General features: G+C 33.8%; 1 protein-coding gene across 1 annotated transcript in view; it reads left to right on the forward strand.

Moving 5' to 3' along the window:
- Window positions 1-290: 290 nt before the first annotated feature.
- Window positions 291-24467, forward strand: part of LOC148283434 (uncharacterized) — a gene marked incomplete at its 5' end in the record, with an annotated part of 31793 nt that continues 7616 nt past the window's right edge. The window contains 3 exons of the mRNA XM_088243818.1: window positions 291-484; window positions 21688-21835; window positions 23541-23743. Of these exons, the coding sequence (XP_088099944.1) occupies window positions 291-484; window positions 21688-21835; window positions 23541-23743 (545 nt within the window). The remainder of the gene's footprint in view (window positions 485-21687; window positions 21836-23540; window positions 23744-24467) is intronic.

The following is a 24467-nucleotide window of genomic DNA, read 5'->3' on the forward strand; positions in this document are numbered from 1 at the left end:
ATGCAGTCAGTAACGTCACTTCCCCTTTCAAATACCATCACTATTGACTTACTTTCGTTCATCGCCAATTCGCTCTCCAGGCATACATCATACATTTTCGAGACTATTTGTTGCAAATCATCCTTGCTGCTTGCTAACAGAACTGCATCATCAGCATACAAGCAGCTTTCTGAAAAACTATCCATTTTTGCTCCAATACCCATACATTCTATCTCTTTCATACAGTTGTCCATGTATAGATTAAACAACCAACCACAATTAATCTTAACAATAATGATTTTTTTTTTCAGACAAACACCTCGTGTTGGCGAACGATCCGGAGAATGTGAAAGATGAGTTCGCGTTCGACAATCCCGGGTTCAAGATAGGCGAGGGCGCGTGGCTGCGGTCTCAGGCGCCCCCGAATCTCACGGGGAACAAGACAAACGCGGGGGCTGCCTTGCCCCCAGCGAGACCCGCCTTCAAAGATGACACTTTTGTTGAGGTGAGATAAATCCAACAATGATTACGTCATCAAACAAATTGATAATCAATAATAATGGTCGACAATCTATGATATTTATAATCTAAAATTGATTGATTGCGTCTGTCGTCATACACGTACTCGTCATACACTGTCTCACGCACAGGAATTTGAGCTTTTTTATTATTGTGGTATCGCTAAATGAGGGTCGTTTTCGTCTGTTTAATATTCGATCGGAATAATAATTATCTATTTTTGATGTTTGAAGCACTTACTTTGTGGAAAATTATTATTCAATATATTAAAATAAAATAAAATCACTTTGTTTTTATGTACCAATTATATTTTTTATAATTTGACAACCAACTAGTTTCGGCAATACTATGCCTTCTTCAGGGTTAATTACAAACTAACATAACACACATAAATTTTTCACAGTGACGGTAGAGTGGGCGTGGCTACGGGGGTAGAGAAGAGAGTGGGTTTGAGTGTGGATTTAGGGAGAGGGAACATATTGAAAATGGGACTAATACTAAGATTTATTTGATTATTAATAATATTTAAATTTTTATTTACAGCCTTTCTAATCTCCAATATTTCAAAATAATCAAGTGCATATCCTTTTTTGTTTGTATGTAGAATTTCGATGCCATCTTCAAAGAAGAAGGCATAGTATTGCCGAAACTAGTTGGTTGTCAAATTATAAAAAATATAATTGGTACATAAAAACAAAGTGATTTTATTTTATTTTAACATATTAAATGATAATTATCTCTCTGTATTTGTATTGATATTAACCGCAATTTATTTTCTTAAATAAACCCAGAGAATATATTTTTTAAACTAATATTATCACGAAATAATAACTTATATTTACATGTAAATTATTAATTTAAAAATACTTGGTACATTTCCACTTGGTCAAATGACCAATTAGCGCTTTCACCCTCTAATGGGCATCTTCAGACTGGTGAATATTATACAGTGTAAGGATAATTTATATAAAACTAAATATTATCTTAAATGTAGGTACATTTAAAAATTTAATTTTCATAAGAAGAATTTTCATACAAATATACACATTTTCGTACATAAATATCTATATTAGTTTATACCGTCTCAGCATATACCGATGAAGATAGCCGTTCATAATCACGGCTCTGGGTACATATTCTGATGGGAATTTAAAATTTATCTTCAATTTTATCTACAAAGTAAAATTAAGTTTTCTGTATAGAAAATATGATATTTTACTTTTTTTTTCTCAACATGTTCAATTAAAGGTTACCGACGAAGATACTTTAAATGTTCATTCGAATATACTCATTTCGTACATAAATATCGGTCTTTCTTTATAGACAGTCGGAGATAACTCTGTTAACTTCCCACTGTAATCGGGGCCCTGGACTATTTTGTATTCATTATTTATTGTGTATGCAGATAATTGGTAGAATTTCATATTTAATTTGGTAATGTATCCAAAATAAAACAAGTTTATTGGATTGTAATTCTACTTTATTTTTTATAAAATATACAAAGGGTATATTGTGACGCGTTTCGTCTTGTTAGGACATTTTCAAACAAACTAACTTAAATATTTACAAAGTTTCCTTGTATACTAAAAATAATTGCTATTTTATGTTTGTGGATTTCTATACAAGCCAAAATAAGTAGAGTAATTAAAATTCAATTAGGGTATACTGAGTATATTAGAGGAATATTTTGGTTATATTGGGGAAAAACCTTCCATTATTTAGAAACATTTGTAAGGGTATGACTTTAAAATTAATGTAATAATTATAAAAATATTGATTTCATTTATACAGGTTTATTTTGAAAATTATTGTTGAAATTCTACATTGGTGTTTTACACAGGTTTCATTCATGTTTAATGTCAACTAAGGTAAAATACATTAAGATTTTATAATATTATTTTATTTTAATTTAATTTATTGGGAACATTACAAGTTTTTATATATTTAGTAGGTATATAGTAAAATAAAAATATGTTATACTCGTACATAATATGGAATAACAAATTTACAATTACAAGATTACAATTATAAATAATTTAGTTTTTATTTTTGAAAATATTAAGTAAAGGTGAATTAACTAGGTTTAACTGTTCATTTATAAGTATATTAGCAGGGTAGGGTTATTGTAATTTTTTATTATTTCTAGCTGTTCTAACAGATTGAGTCTATAGCCTTTATTTTCTATGTGTACTGGTTCAGGTTTGTTTTTGTTTGTTAAATTATGTTTGTTATTTATTAGGTGTTTTGCAAATTGGGATTTTTCAGACTCAGTATACCCTAATTGAAATTTAATTACTCTACTTATTTTGGCTTGTATAGAAATCCACAAACATAAAATAGCAATTATTTTTAGTACATAAGGAAACTTTGTAAATATTTAAGTTAGTTTGTTTGAAAATGTCCTAACAAGACGAAACGCGTCACAATATACCCTTTGTATATTTTATAAAAAATAAAGTAGAATTACAATCCAATAAGCTTGTTTTATTTTGGATACATTACCAAATTATTTTGTATTCGTTTAAATCGCTGTAGACTTAAACCGAAAAAATCCAGATCTTGTATCGAATGTATGTAGGTTTTAAAGGGCTGCGTCGTTGAATGACATCTACGAAATTGCTCTCTGTAGTTATTATGTATGTACATATGAAATGCAGAAATTAGAGCCAAGATCCAATTGAAATGTTAATCAGGTATTGTCAAAGCACACCTGTGGTCACACCCCCCAGACTATAATTTGTTCAATACCAAACATAAAAATATAATCGTTGCAACGAACGATGACGAAATCGAAACCTCAGCAATGTTTTGAGTATGTCCAGATGTTTGCAGACTGGCTGGATTTCCTCCCTAGGGAGTTATTTAGATCCAAATTGGATGCAACAGAGAGGGAAAACATTTTTGAGAGGGTGCGATGTATACAGGGTGTTCTTTAAACCCTGTCACATCCGAAACCACGATGATCAGTATGAGCAAGAAGATATATTGGCACATCAAAATATTTTTTAGAACGAATTAAATTTAAAAAAAAAAAATATGTTGCTTATATCTGCAGGGTGAAACGAGAAGGGGGAAGGGAAGAGTCTGATACTGCGCCGCGCTCCCCTCACTTTTCCCCTGCAGAAGCAAGCAACCATTTGGTTTTTTTAAATACTTTATTTTTTAAAATTTTCCTTTGTTCTAAATATTGTTTTAAATATGCTAATATGTCTTCTTGCCCATACCGATCATCGTGGTTTTGGATGTGACAGGGTTTAAAGAACACCCTGTATAATCTGCTTTCCTTCCATACTTTTATTTGCTTACTATACAGGGTGTTCTTCAAACCCTGTTACATCCGAAACCACGATGGTCAGTATGGGCAAGAAGACATATTAGCATATCAAAAAATATTTAGAAAGAAGAAATTTTTTTAAAAGAAAATATTAAAAAAAACAAATGGTTGCTTACTTCTGCAGGGGAGAAGCGAGGGGGGGGCGCCACGCGGTTGACGGTATATCAGACTCATACATACATACTTTGTCACCACATGCTAATAATTTATTCAAATGATATAGAGAACAAGTGGGTTTTAAGTTTCTTCCGAACCATCACTTCACTCTCACAGTTTCGGACTTCTGCTGGGAGAGCATTCCATGCCGTAGGGGCTGCGACCGCAAATGCACGTTCGCAAAATTTATTGCGCTGTTTGCGTAGAGGTATGATAACTTTTCCTTTCGACGTAGATGTAGCTGATCTAAGCGTAAGACGTCTGTCAGCTAGTTCATCTGGAATGCAGAGTTCCCTTAGATATTCTGGAGCAGAGTTGTGCAGTGACTTGTACATAAGCCAACAGAGTTTGTATTCCACCCTCTGCGGAAAACGTAGCCAGTGCAATTCCCGAAGTAGTGGAGTGATATGACTGAACTTAGAGATTCCAAAAATAAGTCTCGCTGTGGCATTCAATACAGACTGTAGGCGAGTCATTTTATTCATTGGTAGACCTGCGTAGATACCATTACAATAATTTACTCTTGACACTACAAACGCATTTATTAATTGACGGGCGGCATCAACTGGCAAATTTTATATTTGGCATACATAAACTATTCATTTTTCATTTCTTTTATATTCCTCAAAGTTAAAATGCTACATAGCATTTTCTAATGAAATAATCAATACCCAATCGCTGGTCGCGTCCCCAATAATTAACTCGAACAGTAGACTTTATCCATACGTCACTCATAACCTATTAAGGTGTCAATAGCTTACTTCTGACCTAGAAAATTACAACTTGTTTGTATTCTTTACTTCGCTTTACTGCAGCTTCTGAATGAGTTAAAGAAAGTTCGTCATCTCAAGTTTTATACCAGTTTTATGATTACCTACCTACTTAGAAATTTATTTATTGATTAACACAAATTCTCACTAAAACAAAGGTGCCTGCAGCCATACTCGGCATATTTGTCGATCGTCGAACTGCGATAAATTTTGCGTATCGTTTTTCTTTGAAATATATTATTTAACTATTGGACCCGACAGACGTTGTCCTGCCCGAACGTTGGCTTGCCTGCTATCATCTTGGAAAAATACTTTTCATCTAGGTACTTGTTTGTGATAAAATTCCAAAACTAAAAATTGTTGATATTAAAAAAATATTGAATTTAAGTAGGTACTTGTTTATGGTTGAATTCCAAAACATAATATAAATATTTTTTCAAATATGGCATTCTTTTTGCAAACGTCAAACTCCGGTCGTCTCACCAACAAAGTGGTGTTCTTATGTAGGAATACGATCTTTGAAAACGTATTGTATTTAATATTCTTTTAGTGTTACCAAGAATCTAATAAAAAGAAATAAATGGGTGGAAATAATTAGGAATTTAAGGAAAAAATCTGATTGAGATCCTCAAAAAACAAATGCTTTTTGTAAAAATTCAAAAACTAACTTTTTTTATACACAAAAAACAACATCTTTCCACTTTTTTTTGGCAAATGCATTCTCCTCGAATGCAACCCCTGTAGATCAATGAATAAAACATTTATGCTCCTAACTTTTTTTTATATATTCGATTGAAGATCTCCCTCTCCTCTCTTCATAGTATAGTGTTAATTTTTTTATATATTTTAATTTTTGTTAATCTTTGCTTTTCATTTTTGTATAAAATTGTAAGATTCAATGTGTCCATGTATTTATAAATTTCTCAAATTGAACGGTTTGGGTAGGTAGGAAAAAATTGCCTTAAGGCAATATGCCCGCCCTTATTTTTATTTTTTATTTTATTTATTGGGGATATCAACAGTAATACATGTAACAAAAATACAACAAATAAAATATACAGAGAATAAAACCAATGACAGATATCCACAGAAAAACATTAAATACACGTACAATACATACTAGTGTGTTTGTGTGAGTGTAAGTAAGTGAGAGGGTGGGTGAGTGGGTGTTATATTGAAATGAGGGTGGACATGTGTGTAAATATTGCACAAGTGTCAAGTGTCGAAAATATAAATATATTTAAAATATTAAGAATTAGAGATAAAATATAATAAAATAAAATAAGATAAGATAAGATAATAAAATAAGATAATATATGTATATATATTGTATATGTATATAAAGTGTCAAATAAATAAATAAGATCTCTACGAACACGCACAGCGCAAAGAGCTATATTTCTCTGAAAACCGCACGTAAATCGGTTAAGCCGTTTAGGAGGAGTACGGTGACATCACACGTACAGAGGAATTATATATATAGAGATATGGGAGTTTCCGGGTGTTGTAGTATTCATTTATTTATTCATTCATTTCATTTATTTTATTTTATTCAGAAAATTTAGAACATTACAGAAAGAAAACCCAATTCATTATAATACAATAATTGGTCACAAATTATAGTACATAGTTATGTTATTAAATTAATATAACAAAATGTAAAAAGACAAATCAAAAGTTAGAAAGTGCTTTCCAAAGGGAAGGCCCTCTGTCGTGAAATATGTCGACATCCGAGGCGATGCGATTACAAGCAAGATTGCTCTACCAGCCGGCATAACCATTGGCAGATTGGTTCTGCATCGTGGTAGGTAAAACAATCGACGCTGTCTTTGTCGAAGATAGTTATCAGGTACGAACAGACCTACATCCATCAGAATTTCTGAGTTATGTATGCGACCACCGATCACCTGGAAAAAGTGAACACCCAAATGAACGTTCCTCCTCTTCCAGAATGACTGATAGCCTAGCATCCCCCGTATGATTGACGTTGACTGTGGACCTTACTTATTAGATTTCCTTATACCAGGTTTATATTAAGAAATAAAGATCCCAGGCAGTAGCTATAAACGGTGTCTTATCTAGTTTCAAATACTGCAGCTCTGGTGTTCCGCAGGGTGCCCATTTAGGTCCCATTTTATTTTCTCTTTATATTAATGATATATAATGTTTCTAGAATGTATGATGTATGCCTGGAGAGCGAATTAGCGATGAACGAAAGTAAGTCAAAAGTGATGGTATTTGAAAGGGATAGTGAGGTTACTGACTGTATAATAAATGTAAACAACGAATGTCTCGAGCAAGTAGAAGAATTTGTGTATCTGGGAAGCATGTTTTCAAGAGATGGAAGAGTAGAAAAAGATGTTGAAAGAAGAGTGAATGCGGGCAACAAAATGAACGGAGCACTAAGCACAGTAATTTCTAATATAAATATGTCAATCGAAGCTAAACTGGCAGTGCACAACGGAGTTTTAGTCCCAACACTTATGTATGGAAGCGAAACATGGAACTGGCAGAGGAAGGATGAAAGCCGAGTGAACGCGGTTGAAATGCGATCTCTTAGACGAATGTGTGGGAAATCAATGTATGACAGGGTTACGAATGATGAAATCAGGCGAGAGTGTAAATCTGAGACAAGCATAATTGATAAGATTAAGAAAGGGTCTCTGAGATGGTTTGGTCACGTAGAACGAATGGACGACGAGAGAATGGTAAAACAAGTATATATGGCAAAAATGAACGGCAACGTTAGACGAGGACGACCAAGGAAGACGTGGCATGATCAGATAAACCAAAATCTTAAGTCTGGTCATGTCAAAAGCAGACAGAACCGAAGGGCATGTATGACAAGATGTATGAATGTGGAAGAGGCTAGGATTGTATGCCAGGATAGACGTGTGTGGCGGTCCATTCTCTCTGCCTACCCCTACGGGGAAATGGCGTGATGGTAGTAGTTAATGATATAAATCAGTGCTTTGAATTTTCTCAATTTCTACTTTTTGCCGACGATGCCAAGATCTTTGCCACTGTCAATGATATATCTCACTGTGTAAATATCCAAGAAGATCTTGATCGTCTATTTGATTACTGTAATAAAAATCAATTGTACATTAATACCTCAAAATGTTATTCAATGACATTTACTAAAAGTACAAAAATTTTTACGCACAATTATACGGTCAAAGATAATTCCATATCACGATGTAGCGAGATTAGAGACTTAGGAGTTATTCTTGATAATAGATTGCTGTTCGGGTCTCATATAAATTCCATTGTTGAAAAAGCTTACCAAATGCTGGGCTTCATTTTAAGAATTGCCAAACCTTTTAATAAAGCAAATACATAAAAAACTTTATACCACACTTTAGAACGCAGTAATTTGGAGTTTGCATCCGTCGTGTGGAGCCCGCAATACATAACAAACATAGAAAGGATTGAAAATGTTTAAATACCTAGATTATAAAAACAATTAAACTCTTTGTACTTACAGCCAATCTGCCAAACAAAATGGATTTTTACCCTTGAAAATAGACGCACTGTATCTGAATTATGCTATTTACATAAATTATCAAATAATAAAGTAGACTCTTTTAACCTACTCTCCAAAATTAATCTTAATGTCCCTTTTCGCGTGACAAGAAATAAGTATTTATTTCATCTGCCAGTCTGTAGCACTAACTATGCACAACACTCTTTCCTCTATCGTTCTTGCTCTAACTATAATGTTTTTTTTCATCTATTGATATATTTTTCATACCCCTTAATTTATTTGAAAATAAATTAAGACTTATTATTTCTGGCTGCGATACGATCCCACTTACTATTTAATGATGCACACTCCTGAACACTTACTCCCACACTAATACACTTTTTTTTTGTTTATTCAGAAAAACAACAGCAATACAAAAAAATATACACAACATTATAAAAAAAAACATTAAATAAAGCCAAATCAGTTTTCCACATAAATGCAATTATAAAAATCCAGTTCAGTTAGATATAATTCATAGAAGTGCATGTGTGCGAGTTATTTTTTTGTGTGAGGATGCGTGTGTAAAAAAGTGGAGTGTGGTTTTGGTAGGTATGTGGATATGTGTGTGGTTGTATATGGGTGTGAGGGTAGGTTTAGGGACAGGGTAAGTGTGTGTTTGATATGAGTGAATAGAAACAACTTAAATTTATAATGTATAAATATTATTTTTTTTATAAGGAAACATAATTTTTTCATATGATAGTTTTTTAATTTTGGTTTTAAAAGTGAGTTTACTGCAGTTAAATATGTCTATGTAATTGAAAAATTAATTATAATTACGCGTATAAAACACACATCTACACTTACTCTCATACAAATACACATAAACACATCCTTTTGTTGTAACACAATTTAATAAAATGTATGATTTTTATTTAGAAACTTCGCTGGTCTGTCTTTAAACTGTATTTTTTTTAAATGTTATTATATCATTGTCGACTATTTGTTTCTTTAAAATAAATACCCGGCTTATAACCGATATAAAAAAAGCGTACTTATAAAAATATTTATTACCTATTATTTCATGCTTCATTTTTTTAAACAGTCAACACTGATATGTGCGCGTGCGCAGTAACTTTTATAACAACACAAACAAACTTCATAGACAAATCGAGACTACTGTCAGTGTGTCAGTGTAATCGAGAACAAACTTGGAGAAAACCGTTAGAAAAAAAAAACAAAATTAGGAAGAAGAGAAGTTAAAAACGGATTCCATAGTTTATTCGTGTTTCTTTTTTATCACAATTAATTAAAATATATGCAAACATGTAACATTTTAGATATTATTTAAACAAATAATTAAAAATCACTCGAATCGCATTGAGAAGGTCGCAGGACTTCGAAATTGTTTAAAATTGAAAAAAAAAACTGATTAACTATTCACCATTTTGCCTATGTTTTAACATACATATTTCTTAAATTCTTCCATCTGTTGATTTTAGTGAAGTTAATGAGCTGAAACCTTTATTGTTGTGAAGAGATTCATCTGACTGAATTATTTCACATACTAGGCAACGCCTGAAAACAATTTTTCAATTTTTAAACTTCTTCTTGGACCAGTTGGTTTCATTACAATATTTGAGTTTGACCAAATGGTCATAGACAAAAGACTGGATTTCACCTCCTCGGGGGTCATTAAGATTAACAAATTACAACGGATAGAGAATACTTTAAATAAGGGAATATGGAAGTCAAGGCATTTACAGGGCTTATGACCTGTCGTTGGCTGGTTTAAGTGGCCACTTTACACACTGTGTAACATTCACCATTTCGCCTATGTTTGAACATCCATATTTCTTCAATTCTTCCATCTGTTGATTTTAGTGAAGTTAATGAGCTGAAACCTTTATTGTTGTGAAAAGATTCATCTGACTGAATTATTTCACATACTAGGCAACGCCTGAAAACAATTTTTCAATTTTTAAACTTCTTCTTGGACCTGTTGGTTTCATTACAATATTTGAGTTTGTCCAAATGTTCATAGACAAAAGACTGAATTTCAACCCCTCGGGGGTCATTAAGATTAACAAATTACGACAGGGATAGAGAATACCTCAAATATGGCCACTTAAACCAGCCAATGACAGGTCATAAGCCCTGTAAATGACTTGACTTCCATATTCCCTTATGTAAGGTATTCTCTATTCCTGTTGTAATTTGTTAATCTTAATGACTTCCGAGGGGGTGAAATCCAGTCTTTTGTCTATGAATATTTGGACAAACTCAAATATTGTAATGCTTAACTATTCATTTTGATTACTGAAAATGATGACTTTTGACAGATCGCGTGCTTATTCCTGCGTTATACCACATAATGTGCAGGTATACGTTTCTATGGTCGCTATCCCAGATTTAAACCGAGTTTAACTCTATGCGAGGTTTATAAGTAATACCTTTTGCTATACCATCATTATTCTACCACTATTCTCAAGCTTAACTTTATACCCGATGTATAAGTAAGGCCCTGAGTTTATAATATTTCAGGAGTAAATTTTGTTTCTTGGCTATCTTTATCTGAGTATAAAACTACAAAATAGAATAATTAAAAAAAAAATAATAATAATAATTAAATACAAACTAATTCCACTTTCGGACAAAGGGATTTCGACTATCATTCAATTAAAATCTACAACCTACTTCCACTATCTATTAAAACAATTAGTAACGAGAAAATGTTTAAAAAGGCTATAAAAAAATGGATAGTGGAGCTAGGTAGAAGTAAAATGGATTGTCTCATTCGCCCAAACCAATATTAAATCAACTGATCCACAAGTGTATAGCTTATGTTATGTTTTTTTTCTTTCATTGTGCGTTTTGAAATATAACTAATATAGATGTACATAAATTAATTATTAACATAAATACGTAGTGTTTGAAACTGTCTGAACATTTTGTTAATTTATTTATTTATACTTTTACATTGTATGTATTCTTTTTTTATACAGAATAATGTTCCCTCACTGGGGTGTCCCGTGCCGAGGGAAACATTTTACAAAATGTGAAACATGCCTAAGATTAGCTAATTAACAAAGTTAACAAAAAAAACGTAATTAAACCAATTAACCTAATTTTAATTAACATAATAAACAATAAAAAACAAAATATTCATAAAAAACATAACCAATTTAAATAGACTAATTAATAAAATTCATAAACAGTGCATACATTTTACATATTTGGCTTGATCCACTCATCGATCCGTGCGCAACCCACCTCCACTATCCATTTCTTAACAGCAATTTTATATTGTGAGATCTTACTAATTGTCCTTATGGATAATGGAAGTAGATTGTACACTTTAACCGAGTAGTAGGCCAATCCTCTTTGGCCGAAGGTTGTATTTATTGTTTTGCAGCATCAGGGTGGAGTATCTAGTAACTCTTGTATTTGTAACGGAAGGTAGAGAATAATGTTTATAGAAGAATCTCTTCGCATCAATAAAGGTTTCAGCTCTTTAACTTCTCTAAAATCAACAAATGGAAGAATTGAAGAAATGTGGATGTTCAAACATAGGCAGAATGGTGAATGTTACACGGTGTGTAAAGTGGCCACTTAAACCAGCCAATGACAGGTCACAGGCCCTGTAAATGCTTAGACTTCCATATTCCCTTATTTAAGGTATTCTCCATCCCTGTTGTAATTTGTTAATTATCTTTCTCAAATTTGCACTCTCGTCTGATTTCATCATTTGTAACCCTATCAAACATTGATAAGAGATCGCATATATTTTATACTTTCTCTGCCAGTTTCACTTCCACACACAAGTGTTGAAACTAAAACTCCGTTGTGCATTGCCTTCCTAGCTTCGATTGACGTATTTGTATTAGCAATTACTGTGCTTAGTTCGCCGTTCATTTTGTTGCCCGCGTTTTCTCTCCTTTCAACATTGTTTACACTTCTTCCATCTGATGAAATAATAATTAACTAATAATAATTAAGTTTGTAATGTCAATTAATTAAGAAATAACGTGAATTCAGGCATTTAGATTTAAGATTGTCCGTCTTCGTCTGTGTAAACAAGAACTAAGTCACTATTGACTTAATATTCCGTGAGGAATTTTCGTGAAAAAAAACACAGCCGTGTGTCATTATTTACTCTATAAATGGCTAAATATGCGGTACCTGCGCAGCAGTAGCGAATTCAGAGATTTTAATAAAATAAAATAAAATGTCTACTAAACATTAAAAAAAGCCTTATAGCACGCGCTTTTTCCCTATACATTTTATTTCGCATATTGTTATCCTTTTCTTACGAGATAGTTACGTAATGCTGCAAAAAAATAAAAAAATAAATACTACCTTCGGTCAAAGAGGATTGGTCTACTACTCGGTTAAAGTGTACAATCTACTTACATTATCCATAAGGACAATTAGTAAGTTCTCAAAATAAAAAATTGTTGTTAAGAAATGGATAGTGGAGGTGGGTTGCGCACGGATCGATGAGTGGATCAAGCCATATATGTAAAATGTATGCACTGTTTATGAATTTTATTAATTAGTCTATTTAAATTGGTTATGTTTTTTATGAATATTTTGTTTTTTATTGTTTATTATGTTAATTACAATTAGGTTAATTGGTTTAATTACGTTTTTTTTTCTTAACTTTGTTAATTAGCTAATCTTAGGCATGTTTCACATTTTGTAAAATGTTTCCCTCGGCACAGGACACCCCAGTGAGGGAACATTATTCTGTATAAAAAAAAAAGAATACAAACAATGTAAAAGTATAAATAAATAAAATAACGACTCCTCTAACTTATGGTATGGGTTAGCATATTCTACCGCATTCAAATGCGATGCCCTCCAGCCACCCGCGCATACCTCATGCCCCGCGAGACCCCTAAATTTCTCATCCCCTCCCAATTTTGGCCTTTGTAAGGCGGATTTCTAGATCCAGAGTATTCCGGGTCGTCATCTTACCTTTCTGCTTACCTATCTCTTGGTACTTTTTGGTTGGGACACACCCACTCAGGGCTCTCCTCCCGTACAGTATATTATACTGTCAACCCTTGCTAACCTAGTTGCTTGCCTTATTTGGCTCATCCGGGTTCTTTGGTCAGACATATAATTTGATTATTTTTATTTTATTTTATTAACATAAAGGAAAAATCTGCCTTTTACAAACATTTATAATACTCCATTACTTCGGGAGCTACACTACGTTTTACGTTTTCCACAGAGGGTCGAATACAGACTCTGTTGGCTTATGTATAAGTCACTGCACAACTCTGCTCCGGAATATCTAAGGGAACTATGCATTCCAGATGAACTAGCTGACAGGCGTCTCACGCTTAGATCAGCTACGTCTACGGCAAGAGGAAAAGTTATTATACCTCTACGCAAACAGCGCACTAAATTTAGTGAATGCGCATTTGTGGTCGCAGGCCCTATGGCATGGAATGCTCTCCCAGCAGAGGTGCGAGGCTGTGAAAGTGAAGTGATGTTTCGGAAAAAACTTAAAACCCACTTGTTCTCTAAATCATTTGAATAAATCCGTAGCACGTGAAAACCAAATATTAAAAAAAAAAAAATTACAAATTTAAAAGCTTCAATAAAATTAATTTAACAATAGAATCACTACGTAAATTTATGCAAAAAGAAAACACGATTTTTTTAACCCATCAAACCAAAGAACCCCCTTAAGCCGCAAAATGTGATATGAATGCAAATGAAAATATTTTACCAATTGATAGATACCATCCACCTTTATGCATTAATTTTGGAACCCTTATTTTAGCAAAGTACAAAACCTCTGATGTTAGATTAAATTTTTTTAAAGCAGATTTTCCTGCCATTAACTCATTTATCCTTAGCAGTGATTGGAACTTTTTAAATCAAAATTTAAATGTAGACGATATAATTGCACAATTTTATCATATCCTTGATACTGCCATTGAGTCATCTGTGCCTAAAACTAAATTCATAGCAAGTCATTTTCCTAAATGGTTTAGTAAAAAACTTATTGAAGTTATACTACATAAAAAGATTGCTCATAGTAATTTTAAAAGGTCTCGAGACATTAAAGATTATGAAGAATTTTCGAAATTGAGAATTTTGTCTAAGCAGCTTTCTAAAACCTGTTATCAAGACTGTGTAAGTAAATTTGAAGTCGATGCTGCATCTAAGCCGCAACATATTTTTAAATTTTCCAAGATTCTTAACAGTAGGGAATCTGGAATTCCGTCCACAGTGTATTACAAACGCAAAATGGCAGACACACCACAGGAAGTTGCCAATTTATTTGCTGATTACTTTAGCAGTGTTTATAGTTCTACTTCTAATTCTAGGTTACACAGTATTGATAATACAGATTTAATTGATTTTAACGACTGTGTATTTACTGATTCTGATGTAAAAAAGGGGATTTGTGCCTTAGATCCAAAAAAAAGCGCTGGGCCAGACAATATCCCTACACTTCTTCTTATACAATGTTGTCCCTCTTTAACTGGTCCACTTACAAAAATTTTTAACTTGTCCTTGAAAACTGGAAACTTTCCCAAGAAATGGAAGATCTCATACTTAACCCCCATTTATAAAAAAGGAGAAAAAACTGACGTCTCCAATTACCGACCCATTTGTATTCAGTCAGCCATTCCAAAGTTACTGGAATCTGTTTTGCTAACTAAGTTCACCAATGAAATTAGTAAAGTTATCACTCCGTTACAACATGGTTTCATAACTGGTAGATCAACTCTTACAAACCTTATGTTGCATCAGAATCGGTTGATCACATCAATGGAGAGACGTCATCAGACTGATACAATTTATACTGACTTTAGTAAAGCGTTCGACAAGGTTTCTCATACAATTTTAATACACAAACTTAGTTCATTGGGAATTACTGGTAATATCTTGGAATGGTTTAAAAGCTACCTGTCATCAAGGAAAATCTTAGTAAAAGTATTCGGTTATAGCTCGTATCAGTTTGAGGCATCTAGTGGGGTACCCCAAGGCTCCCACCTGGGACCAGTACTGTTTTCTTTGTTTGTTAATGACATTGTGTCGATATTTGAGAAAGTAGACATTCTTCTCTTTGCCGACGATCTTAAAATTTCAAAAACTGTTACCTCTGATACCGATTGTGGAGTTCTTCAGTCTAATTTGGTAAGGCTGTACAACTGGTGCCAGAAAAATGAACTTTATTTAAGTGTCGACAAGTGTTGTGTAATATCATTTACAAGAAGTAAAAAACCCATAATATTCGATTACAACATTAATAATATCAATCTGGGAAGAGTTACACAAATAAAGGATTTGGGGATAGTTTTTGACGAAAAATTGACATTTATTCCTCACATTGATACCATCACTAATAAGGCAATGAAATGTCTTGGATATTTGCAGCGAACCGTAAAGGATTTTAATTCCATCACTACCCTCAAAGTGCTATTTACTGCCTTGGTTAGAAGTAATTTAGAATTCAATTCAACAATTTGGTCACCTTATTACAATGTTCATATTTTAAAGTTAGAAAGAGTACAACGTAAATTCCTTAGATTCATCAATTACAAACTTAATATACCCGCTGAAAATATTGATTATGATAATTTATTATGTACACTAAATATGTCAACTCTATGTAAAAGAAGAATTATAAATGACTTATTAAATTTATATAAAATAGCGAATGGCGTATTGGACGTCCCGGAATTAACTAGTGTTATCAGCTTGAAAGTACCTCTTCGAAATACTCGGCAGCTAACGTTATTCTTTGAATCTCCTGGCAGTCACAATTATTATTACAATTCACCAATACCTAGACTACACCGGCTAGGTAACGAGTATGGTGAAGTTGATATATTTTGTCTGTCTTTATATAAATATAGGTTAAGTATTCAAAAGGTTATAAATTAATTTATGTAAAATTTCTTAATATTTTTCTTTTTTTACTATTTCTTTTTCTCATGTCTCTCTTTAATAATGTATAAACTTATATGTATGTATATGTATGCGTGTATGTTTTCATATGTAAATTTTTTAAATATTTTTCTATGTACCATATACCTATGTTGGTACATTTCCTGATTTTTACTTATTATTGTATCTTTTAGCTTTTCTTATGTTATCTTTTATTTTTACCAAATTTACATACTTATGTTTCACTGCTGCACTTAATGTAATTTCTAAAATATGTAAAAGCCCATTGGGCGTGTAAATCAATAAATAAATAAATAAATAAATAAATAAATAAAATATTTTTCAGTCTACACTCATTTAGAAGGTTGCAAAAATTCTTACCCATTAATACTAAATGCACTCTCGTACAAGCATTACTACTGCCCATTCTAGATTACGCTGATGTTTCCATGACTGATTTAAGCTGTGAGCAACTCGATAAACTTGAACCACTTCAGAATACATGCATAAGGTACATTTTTGGTTTTAGAAAATATGACTACATTTTTTATTATCGTAGGCAACTGAAATGGCTCAAAATTAGACAGCGGAGAGACTATCACTCCCTCTCACTTCTGTTTACTATACTTCATAATCCTAACGCTTATCAGTTCAAAATTTCAGCGCTTATCAGTTCATGGTTTACCTCTTCGTTCTAATTCTACACACCGCTTTAATTTGAGTGCCAATGTAGTGGCCTATGCACCACTGGGTGTGGATAAGGGAATTATGAAGCTCATGTTTATTTTGTATTCAATCCGTCTCTGCACTAATGAGTTTGATTTCTGTTGACAAGGATTTAGGTATTGCGCAAATCATACCTACCTATATCTCGGTCAACATTACGAATATTGTAACTGCATGACTATCTTTAGATTTCAAATGTAGATAATTATAGGTATAATAGAAGTGTGTAGTGTATCTTGATAATTTGATAGCGAAGGTAAGATCGTCGGTCTTGCGCTTCAGATCCAGTCAAACAGATAACTCACATCGTCGGTGATTTAATAGATACCTGTTTTTTTTTTCATAAATATATTTGGACCCCCGTATTAGCCTTACGTGTCATATACAATAGAGTGAGTTGATGATGTATGAAGTTTTTTATTTTTGAGACATCAAAGTGAAAGGGGTCTAAAAGGTTGCATTTTGGATCACATTGAACGTAAACATTATTTAAATAAATATTCCATACTACTTTTGGCCCTCAACCGAGGTTTGAAGTTTATAACTGTCTGAACAGTTTGTTAATTATCTATATTGATTTTTTTTTGTTAGTAAAAAAAATATTTTTTTTGTTAGTAAAGATATAACCCAATCACATTACAAATTCGAACACGTTTTAAAACTACCGAAATGCAAAAAGTTTACACTCCGCGGAACTAATTCCGTTGAGCGCCTGGCTTATATTGACAAAAACAATGGCTCATTAAAACAACGCTACCCATTTATTACAAAACAAAGTGCAACTCACGCCCTTAGATGCTTATTTAATAAGGTTTAATGCACATTACAAAATTTAATTGGACTGATTTTCTTCGTTAAATACGAAATGACAGCCGGTTTAGCGCAAAAAATCGTATTTTTCAAAAACTTCAAGCTCTGGTTGAGAGCCAAAAGTAGTATCGAATATTTTTTTTATATATTTTACATTCTGAGTAATCTAAAAGGCAACTTTTTAAACCCTTTCATTTCAAAATTCGGAAAAAAAAAATTCGGCCTACCCTAATGTACAAGGCTAAGGTAGGTACTCGGAAAAAATTGTTATTGTTTATCTTGGAAATGGATTTGATCACTAATTTTGGTTTATTACCTTTATGAGTCCAATCACCATTGTTGCAAAGTCCAAGAACAATGGCGCGTGATAACTACTTCTAACGACAATGTGAATATCTGTTAAGGGTATTCCGACTTACCTGCATTCTTTTTCAATATTATGGCGTTGTAAACTAAAAAATGGGCACTGAAATAACAGATGTTCGATACTCTGTGAAGAAATATCATCGCATGGACAATAGTCATCATTCCTTAATTTAAACCTATTTAGGTTCTCATAGCTCCGTGTCCAGTAAAAATTAGGGTCGTTTCGAAAGTACTTCGGTGATGACGACGGAAGTTTGCTGCATCAGCCAGCGTTGGGTTAAGTGATTTTACCTGTAGAAGAAGCGCGGTAATGATCCTCCCAACGCTGCTGCGTATTTTGTTTTATACAGCGCTTGGCAAAGCTAAGGGGGAATTCTGAGGAGCAAGGTGCTGTTCTTTTACAAGTTGCGGCTCTTGCTCGTTCATCCGCTCTCTCATTTCCTACGATACCAGCATGTCCTCTTATCCAACATATTTGAATAATCATCCCTCTGATTTTTATATGCTTAATTTTACTCTGAATATCTACAATGAATGGATTTACCGACCGAGTATCAGTTATAGCCTGAACGCCCGAATGACAATCTCATGATATTTTTGCAACAACCCACCTCTCTGGTGGTTTTTTTTAACCACCATTCGAGAGCTTCTCGTATTGCGAGTAGTTCAGTCCGACAAACTGAGCAGAAATAGTCTAATTCAAATGTTCTGCGTAGTAATTCTTTATCACCCTCAAAAGGAACGAATGCCGCTCCCACTTTGCCGTCGAGCAGGCTACCATCCGTGAAGGTTCCTTTTTCACTGGGAGCATAAGGAGGTATATCTTTGTCGAGTAAAAGAATACTTTCGGGAGTTTTTTCACACTTTTCTTAGATGCCTGTTAGAAGGACTACCCCTTTGTTGAACAATTTAACTTTGGAAACACATATTTTACACGCCTCTGCGGGAGTTTTTCGATGCAAGATTCTTTGGCTTTTTAAACTCTCCCTTCCCGGTGACGTGCATCCAGCACACAATGCATCTTATAACTTTGATATCTCCATAAATATAACAAAGTATGGGTTAACATTTTCGGTATTCCTCCGTTATACACTTACAAATCGGTTAAAATATTTTGTTATTAAATAATTAATGCTTATTGAGAACAGAAAAAGCATTTTATCAAAAATCGGAGATAAATCACCGATACAATAGACCAATGTGTCGCATGTTGCGGAGTACGTAGTAAACGAATAATTGTCTCACACACTCTTTATGTCTCACTCTCGATAATACGGGTATGTTCGGGAGTAAGAGAGACAATTCCACACGTCCAACGCATGAACAGCAAAGTTTCCAGTACTTCTTCCAGCCGCCAGTTAGTAGCTATTTGACTTTCGTCAAGGGTGGTTCTTTCGCCCGCGCTGCGAGCATGAGCTAAAAATGGCTTTTTTCATGTTTTTATCAATATAATTTTTGAAAAAAAATTTTCGACTTCAACTATAAATAATTGAATCAATTGCATATGCATTACATTTTTTCAATTTAAAATCTCTCATTTTTTCATGTCTAATGACTACACAGCACCGTAAAGCGCGGATGTTTTTGGGACAGTAAGGGAAAAATCAAAATTTTCTTAAGATATTATATGTATGGATGCAAATAGCCCAAGACCATTTGGCATTGAGAATAATGGAGGAGGCCTACGTTCAGGAGTGGACGGCTATGGGCTGAAGAAGATTAACTCTTTCATGCAATATTTTATTATATAAATAGCAACGCGTGTAATTATAAGTTAGTTAAATTCCTGACGATGAGGTAGTAACCTCGAAACCGGTCGAAGTGTAATTAAAAAAAAAGTGGTTTATACAAATTTATAAACAAATAAGTGTAAAATGTCATACCACAAAGTGAAAAATGTTTTTGATAACAATATTTTTTTTTATATCTAAATATGTTCTTTATACAATACTGCTATGTTATATATAGTATTTATGTAACATAATACTTTTCAATTTAATTTTTAAGTTTTTCACATTATATGTGTTCATATTATTTTTAATATGTATCTTTTTAAGGTAAAAGGCACTGTGTGCCGTGTATATTAATCTTCTTCTTCTTATAGTTCCTCTCCCCGATGGAGGTTGGAAATCATCATTGCGATTCTTACTTTATTGGCAGCTGCCCTGAACAAGGACTGAGTGCTGCAATGGAACCAGTCGCGCAAGTTCTTAAGCCAAGAGATGCGCCTTCTACCTGCACTGCGTCTCCCTTCAATCCTTCCCTGTAGAATGACTTGTAAAATTTTATATTTTTCGCCTCTTCACATGCCCAAAATACTCAAGTTTTCTTTTCTTTATGGTCTTCAGTACCTCTTTATCTTTTTCCATCCGTCGGAGAACATCGTCGTTTCGGACTCTATCCACCCAGGAGATTTTTAATATCCTCCTGTAGCACCACATTTCAAAGGCTTCGATCTTTTTTGAAGTGTTTTGGGTGAGTGTACACGTTTTGACGCCGTAAAAAAGTACCGAGAAGACGTAACATCGAGTAATGCGCATTCGGAGGTCTAAATTAAAGTCTCTACTGCAAAGAAGGTCACGCATCCTGAAAAAGCAGTCTCGCGCCACCTCTATTCTGACTTTGATCTCTTGCGAGTGATCCCATTTATCATTCAGCCAGCATCCTTAGTATTTATATTGATGAACTTGCTCAATTAACTGCGCTCCAAGTTTTAAAGTCATTGGGAAAGTTTGTGGCTTTTTCCGAATAACCATACATTTAGTCTTGGAAATATTCATCTCTAGCCCTTTATATTAACAAATATATATTAATAAATATTAATAAATATATATTAATAAATAAGTATATTAATAAATAAATAAATCACTAAGTTTGTTTATATTTGTGATACTGTTTTATGTAACCAGAATACACGGTAAAATTTAACCATATTGATATTAATAATATAACATGCAACAATTTTAGAAAAGTAATTGAAAATCAATTTATGTTTCACTAATTTTTTTTAAATATGTTTTTTAATATTCTCTTATACAATATCTTATTTAACCGAAATACCTACCTGTGCAGTTACATTGTGTATGGATATGTACATGTACATGTGTATGTGAGTTTGATATTTGGTTAATTATTATAAACACTTTATTTTATTTTAGTTTTTGAGTTTTTTTTTATTTTTATAATTATTATTTTCTTCAATTAAGTTGTTCTTCCTATAAGGCTCAATAATTATCGCAAATGTTATACTCGCTGCATATGTATGTATACTTATTATTATGTTATCCGCACTGTAAAATGTACATACATATCTAAATTTAATATCTATTCTTAACTTCTTATTGGTAATATTTATCTTTTAGCTTACGAGAAGGCCTGTAATTGGATCTTAATATATAATTTAACCTACACTGTAATTAATAAACATTGTAATCTGTTGGCTTTCCAAAATAAAATAAAAATAAAAATAAAAATCGTTTCCATGTGAAAATGTTATATGCAAATCAGACAAGAATCAAAGAAAACCCACCTTTAAAATGTAATTTTGAGAGACAATAAAATCAAAATAGACGCATCACGCGTATGCACTGCCACAGGTCACAGCTACCAGCAGGCTAATAAATTGGTTGAATTGGTTCTAGAATGTCCGCGGCCGATCGGCTGTTCCCCTCTGGTCTCGGGACTTCACGGGTCTCGGCTTCGAGGTCAGCGGGGGGATGAGGGACGGCATCCACGTCAGCAGCGTCCTCAGGGGAGGGCCGGCAGCCGAGAGCGGGAGGATACACCAAGGTAAGTCTTCAAAAAGATATCTTAATAACATCTAGTCGTATTAACAAATTACAACAGAGATGAAGAACATTTAGGAGAAGGTAATATAGAAGTCCAGGCATCTACAGGGCTTATGACCTGTCAATGGCTGGTTTAAGTGGCCACTTTACACACTGTGTAACATTCATTATTCTGCCTATATTTGAACATCTATATTCATTCAATTCTTTCATCTGTTGATGTTTGTGAAGTTAAAGAGCTGAAACCTTTGTTTATGCGGGTGAGATTCATCAAAGGATTCATTGAAGGAATATAGATGTTCAAATATAGGCAGAATGGTGATTGTTACACAGTGTGTAAAGTGGCCACTAAAACCAGCCATTGACAGGTCATAAGCCCTGTAGATGCCTGGACTTCTATATTACCTTCTCTTAAATGTTCTTACATTTTTATTTTTTTTTGCACCACAACAGGCCAGGAGGCCTAATTACAGTGGTGAATTACATCACAGAGCACCCAGGCTTGAGAAAAATCACATTTTAATTTTTTGTGTTTTCACCGGGAATCGAACCCGGAACCTTCCGTGCGTGGGTCAAGCGTCTTGACCACTACACCACGGAGGCCGCCATTCTTCGCCGTTCTTCATCTCTGTTGTAATATGTTAATATAAACAGCTCCCCAGGGAGTTGAATCCAGTCCTTGTCCACAAAAATTTGGACAAACTCAAAATATTGTTAACATCTAGTCGATTATAAAAAATATAATTTTAATAGAAAATCCCGCTAAGCCTCTAAGCAGGGGCTTGTGAGCACGTGGGAAGGGGGGATATGGAAAGAAGTTATGATACACCACAACACCCAGTAGCTCGATCACAAATAACTATCAACGTGCTAATAAGCGTTGAATGCGACGTGACAACTATTTCTTTTTGTTTGTTTATCGTATTCGCAATCACAATGGAACATCCGTGAACACCTAATACTAACGATTATTAAAGAGCGCTCTCATGTAAAGTTGAAGAAAATCACATACATCGTTGTCAAAAAATGAGATTTTGAGATATAACGTTTTTAAACAATGGCGTGGAGCAGAGGTGATGATGATGATGCTGATGTTCGGTGATGTTCCAACAGAGCATGGTCACCGCAAGTCTCCTCAAGAATTATAAGTACTTCAGCTGCAGATTAAAAGAGAAAAGTAATGCATAAAACTCCCCGTAAATGCTCTTTTTTGGATATGAAATTCGACATGTTTAACGCTATGAAAAAATATTTTATTTACACTTAGGAGGAATAACACATACCGTTATTTCAAGCCTAATGGTGTAGCTTTTTGATAAAGTTGGCTGTCGTATTGCCAGATGTAAAAAATTTAAGATTACAACATCTGTCGGGAAACAGCGAGAACTTATTTAAATCCCTGATATATTTTTTTAAATAAAAAGAAATATTTGCGTTCTTATGATTTACCCAAATATTTAATTTTGAGGGCCATTTTCAACGAGTTGTAAATAACTCACTATTAGAAAATGGAATCAAGTTGGGGTTCAGTGGGATTCGAACCACGGACCTTTGGTCCGTGAGTCCGAGACACCAGCCACAGGACCACAACCCGATTTGTATATATATTTTTTTAATGTACACCGATTCTTCCTTAGACCAAGATATTGTTTTTAGCAATAAATGCCCCGAAGTGAAGAAGATTTAAATAAATAATACAATTTCAGGTGACCGGATCAACAGTGTGACTATATCCTTCCGGCACATGGTGTATGAGGACGCAGTGGCCATCTTGTCGTACGCCAGTCCCTACGAGTTGCGGCTGGAGGTGGAGGAGGGCGGCGGCGCTGGGACAGGGGGGGACGCCCCCCGCGTTCCTCTAGTCCATCCCAAGCTGTCGAGGGCAGCGTCCCATGCGGACGTCAACGACGTGAGTTACTAGAGACATCTTAATCCAAATATTGCTTTAGTTAAATGTATGTTCATCCACTCCTGGAGTATGGCTATTGAATCTGGGCCCCGGTTATGATGTCATATATATGTTATAAAGTCAAAAGAGTTATTTTCGACTGTCTAATAAAGTATAATCGAAATTTATGAAAATTTTAAGTATCTTAGATAGAAACCATGTCTGACACAGAAAAGTAGCCAGAAACTAGAAGAAAATACAGATGAAAGACCGATGCTCGGTATATGTCTAAGAGACAGAATAAGAAATGAAGAAAGTAGGTGTCAAACCGGAGTTGTAGATATCATGGATCATGCAGAAAAATTTCATTGGCAGTGGGCAGGACACTTGGCGACACAAAATAGTGACAGTTGGACCCCCTAAATAATAAAATGGAGACCATGGGCGAACAAAAGAGGCATTAGAAGGCCACTAAAAAGATGGGACGACGACATTGCCTCGATTGCCGGCAGAACATGGACGATAAAAGCGGGTGATGGAAAGTAGTAGAAACGTTTGGAAGAGGCCTTTATCCAGCTGTGAAGAAGAAGCATATATTGTAGTTTTAATGAAAAAATTAAAAATCGTTTATCGGATTTGTGGAGGTAGTGTTTTTACTGTTAGTTTGAGTTAGGTAGTTATTTAGCCAGTAAGTTATTTTACAGAAATGTCATTTGGAGTCTCTTAAAATGTGCGTTCTAAAATA

This window comes from Micrasema longulum, unplaced genomic scaffold (genome assembly GCF_059751315.1).
Source record: "Micrasema longulum isolate JH-2025_06_02 unplaced genomic scaffold, ASM5975131v1 h1tg000237l, whole genome shotgun sequence".
Classification (NCBI taxonomy): Eukaryota; Metazoa; Arthropoda; class Insecta; order Trichoptera; family Brachycentridae; genus Micrasema; species Micrasema longulum.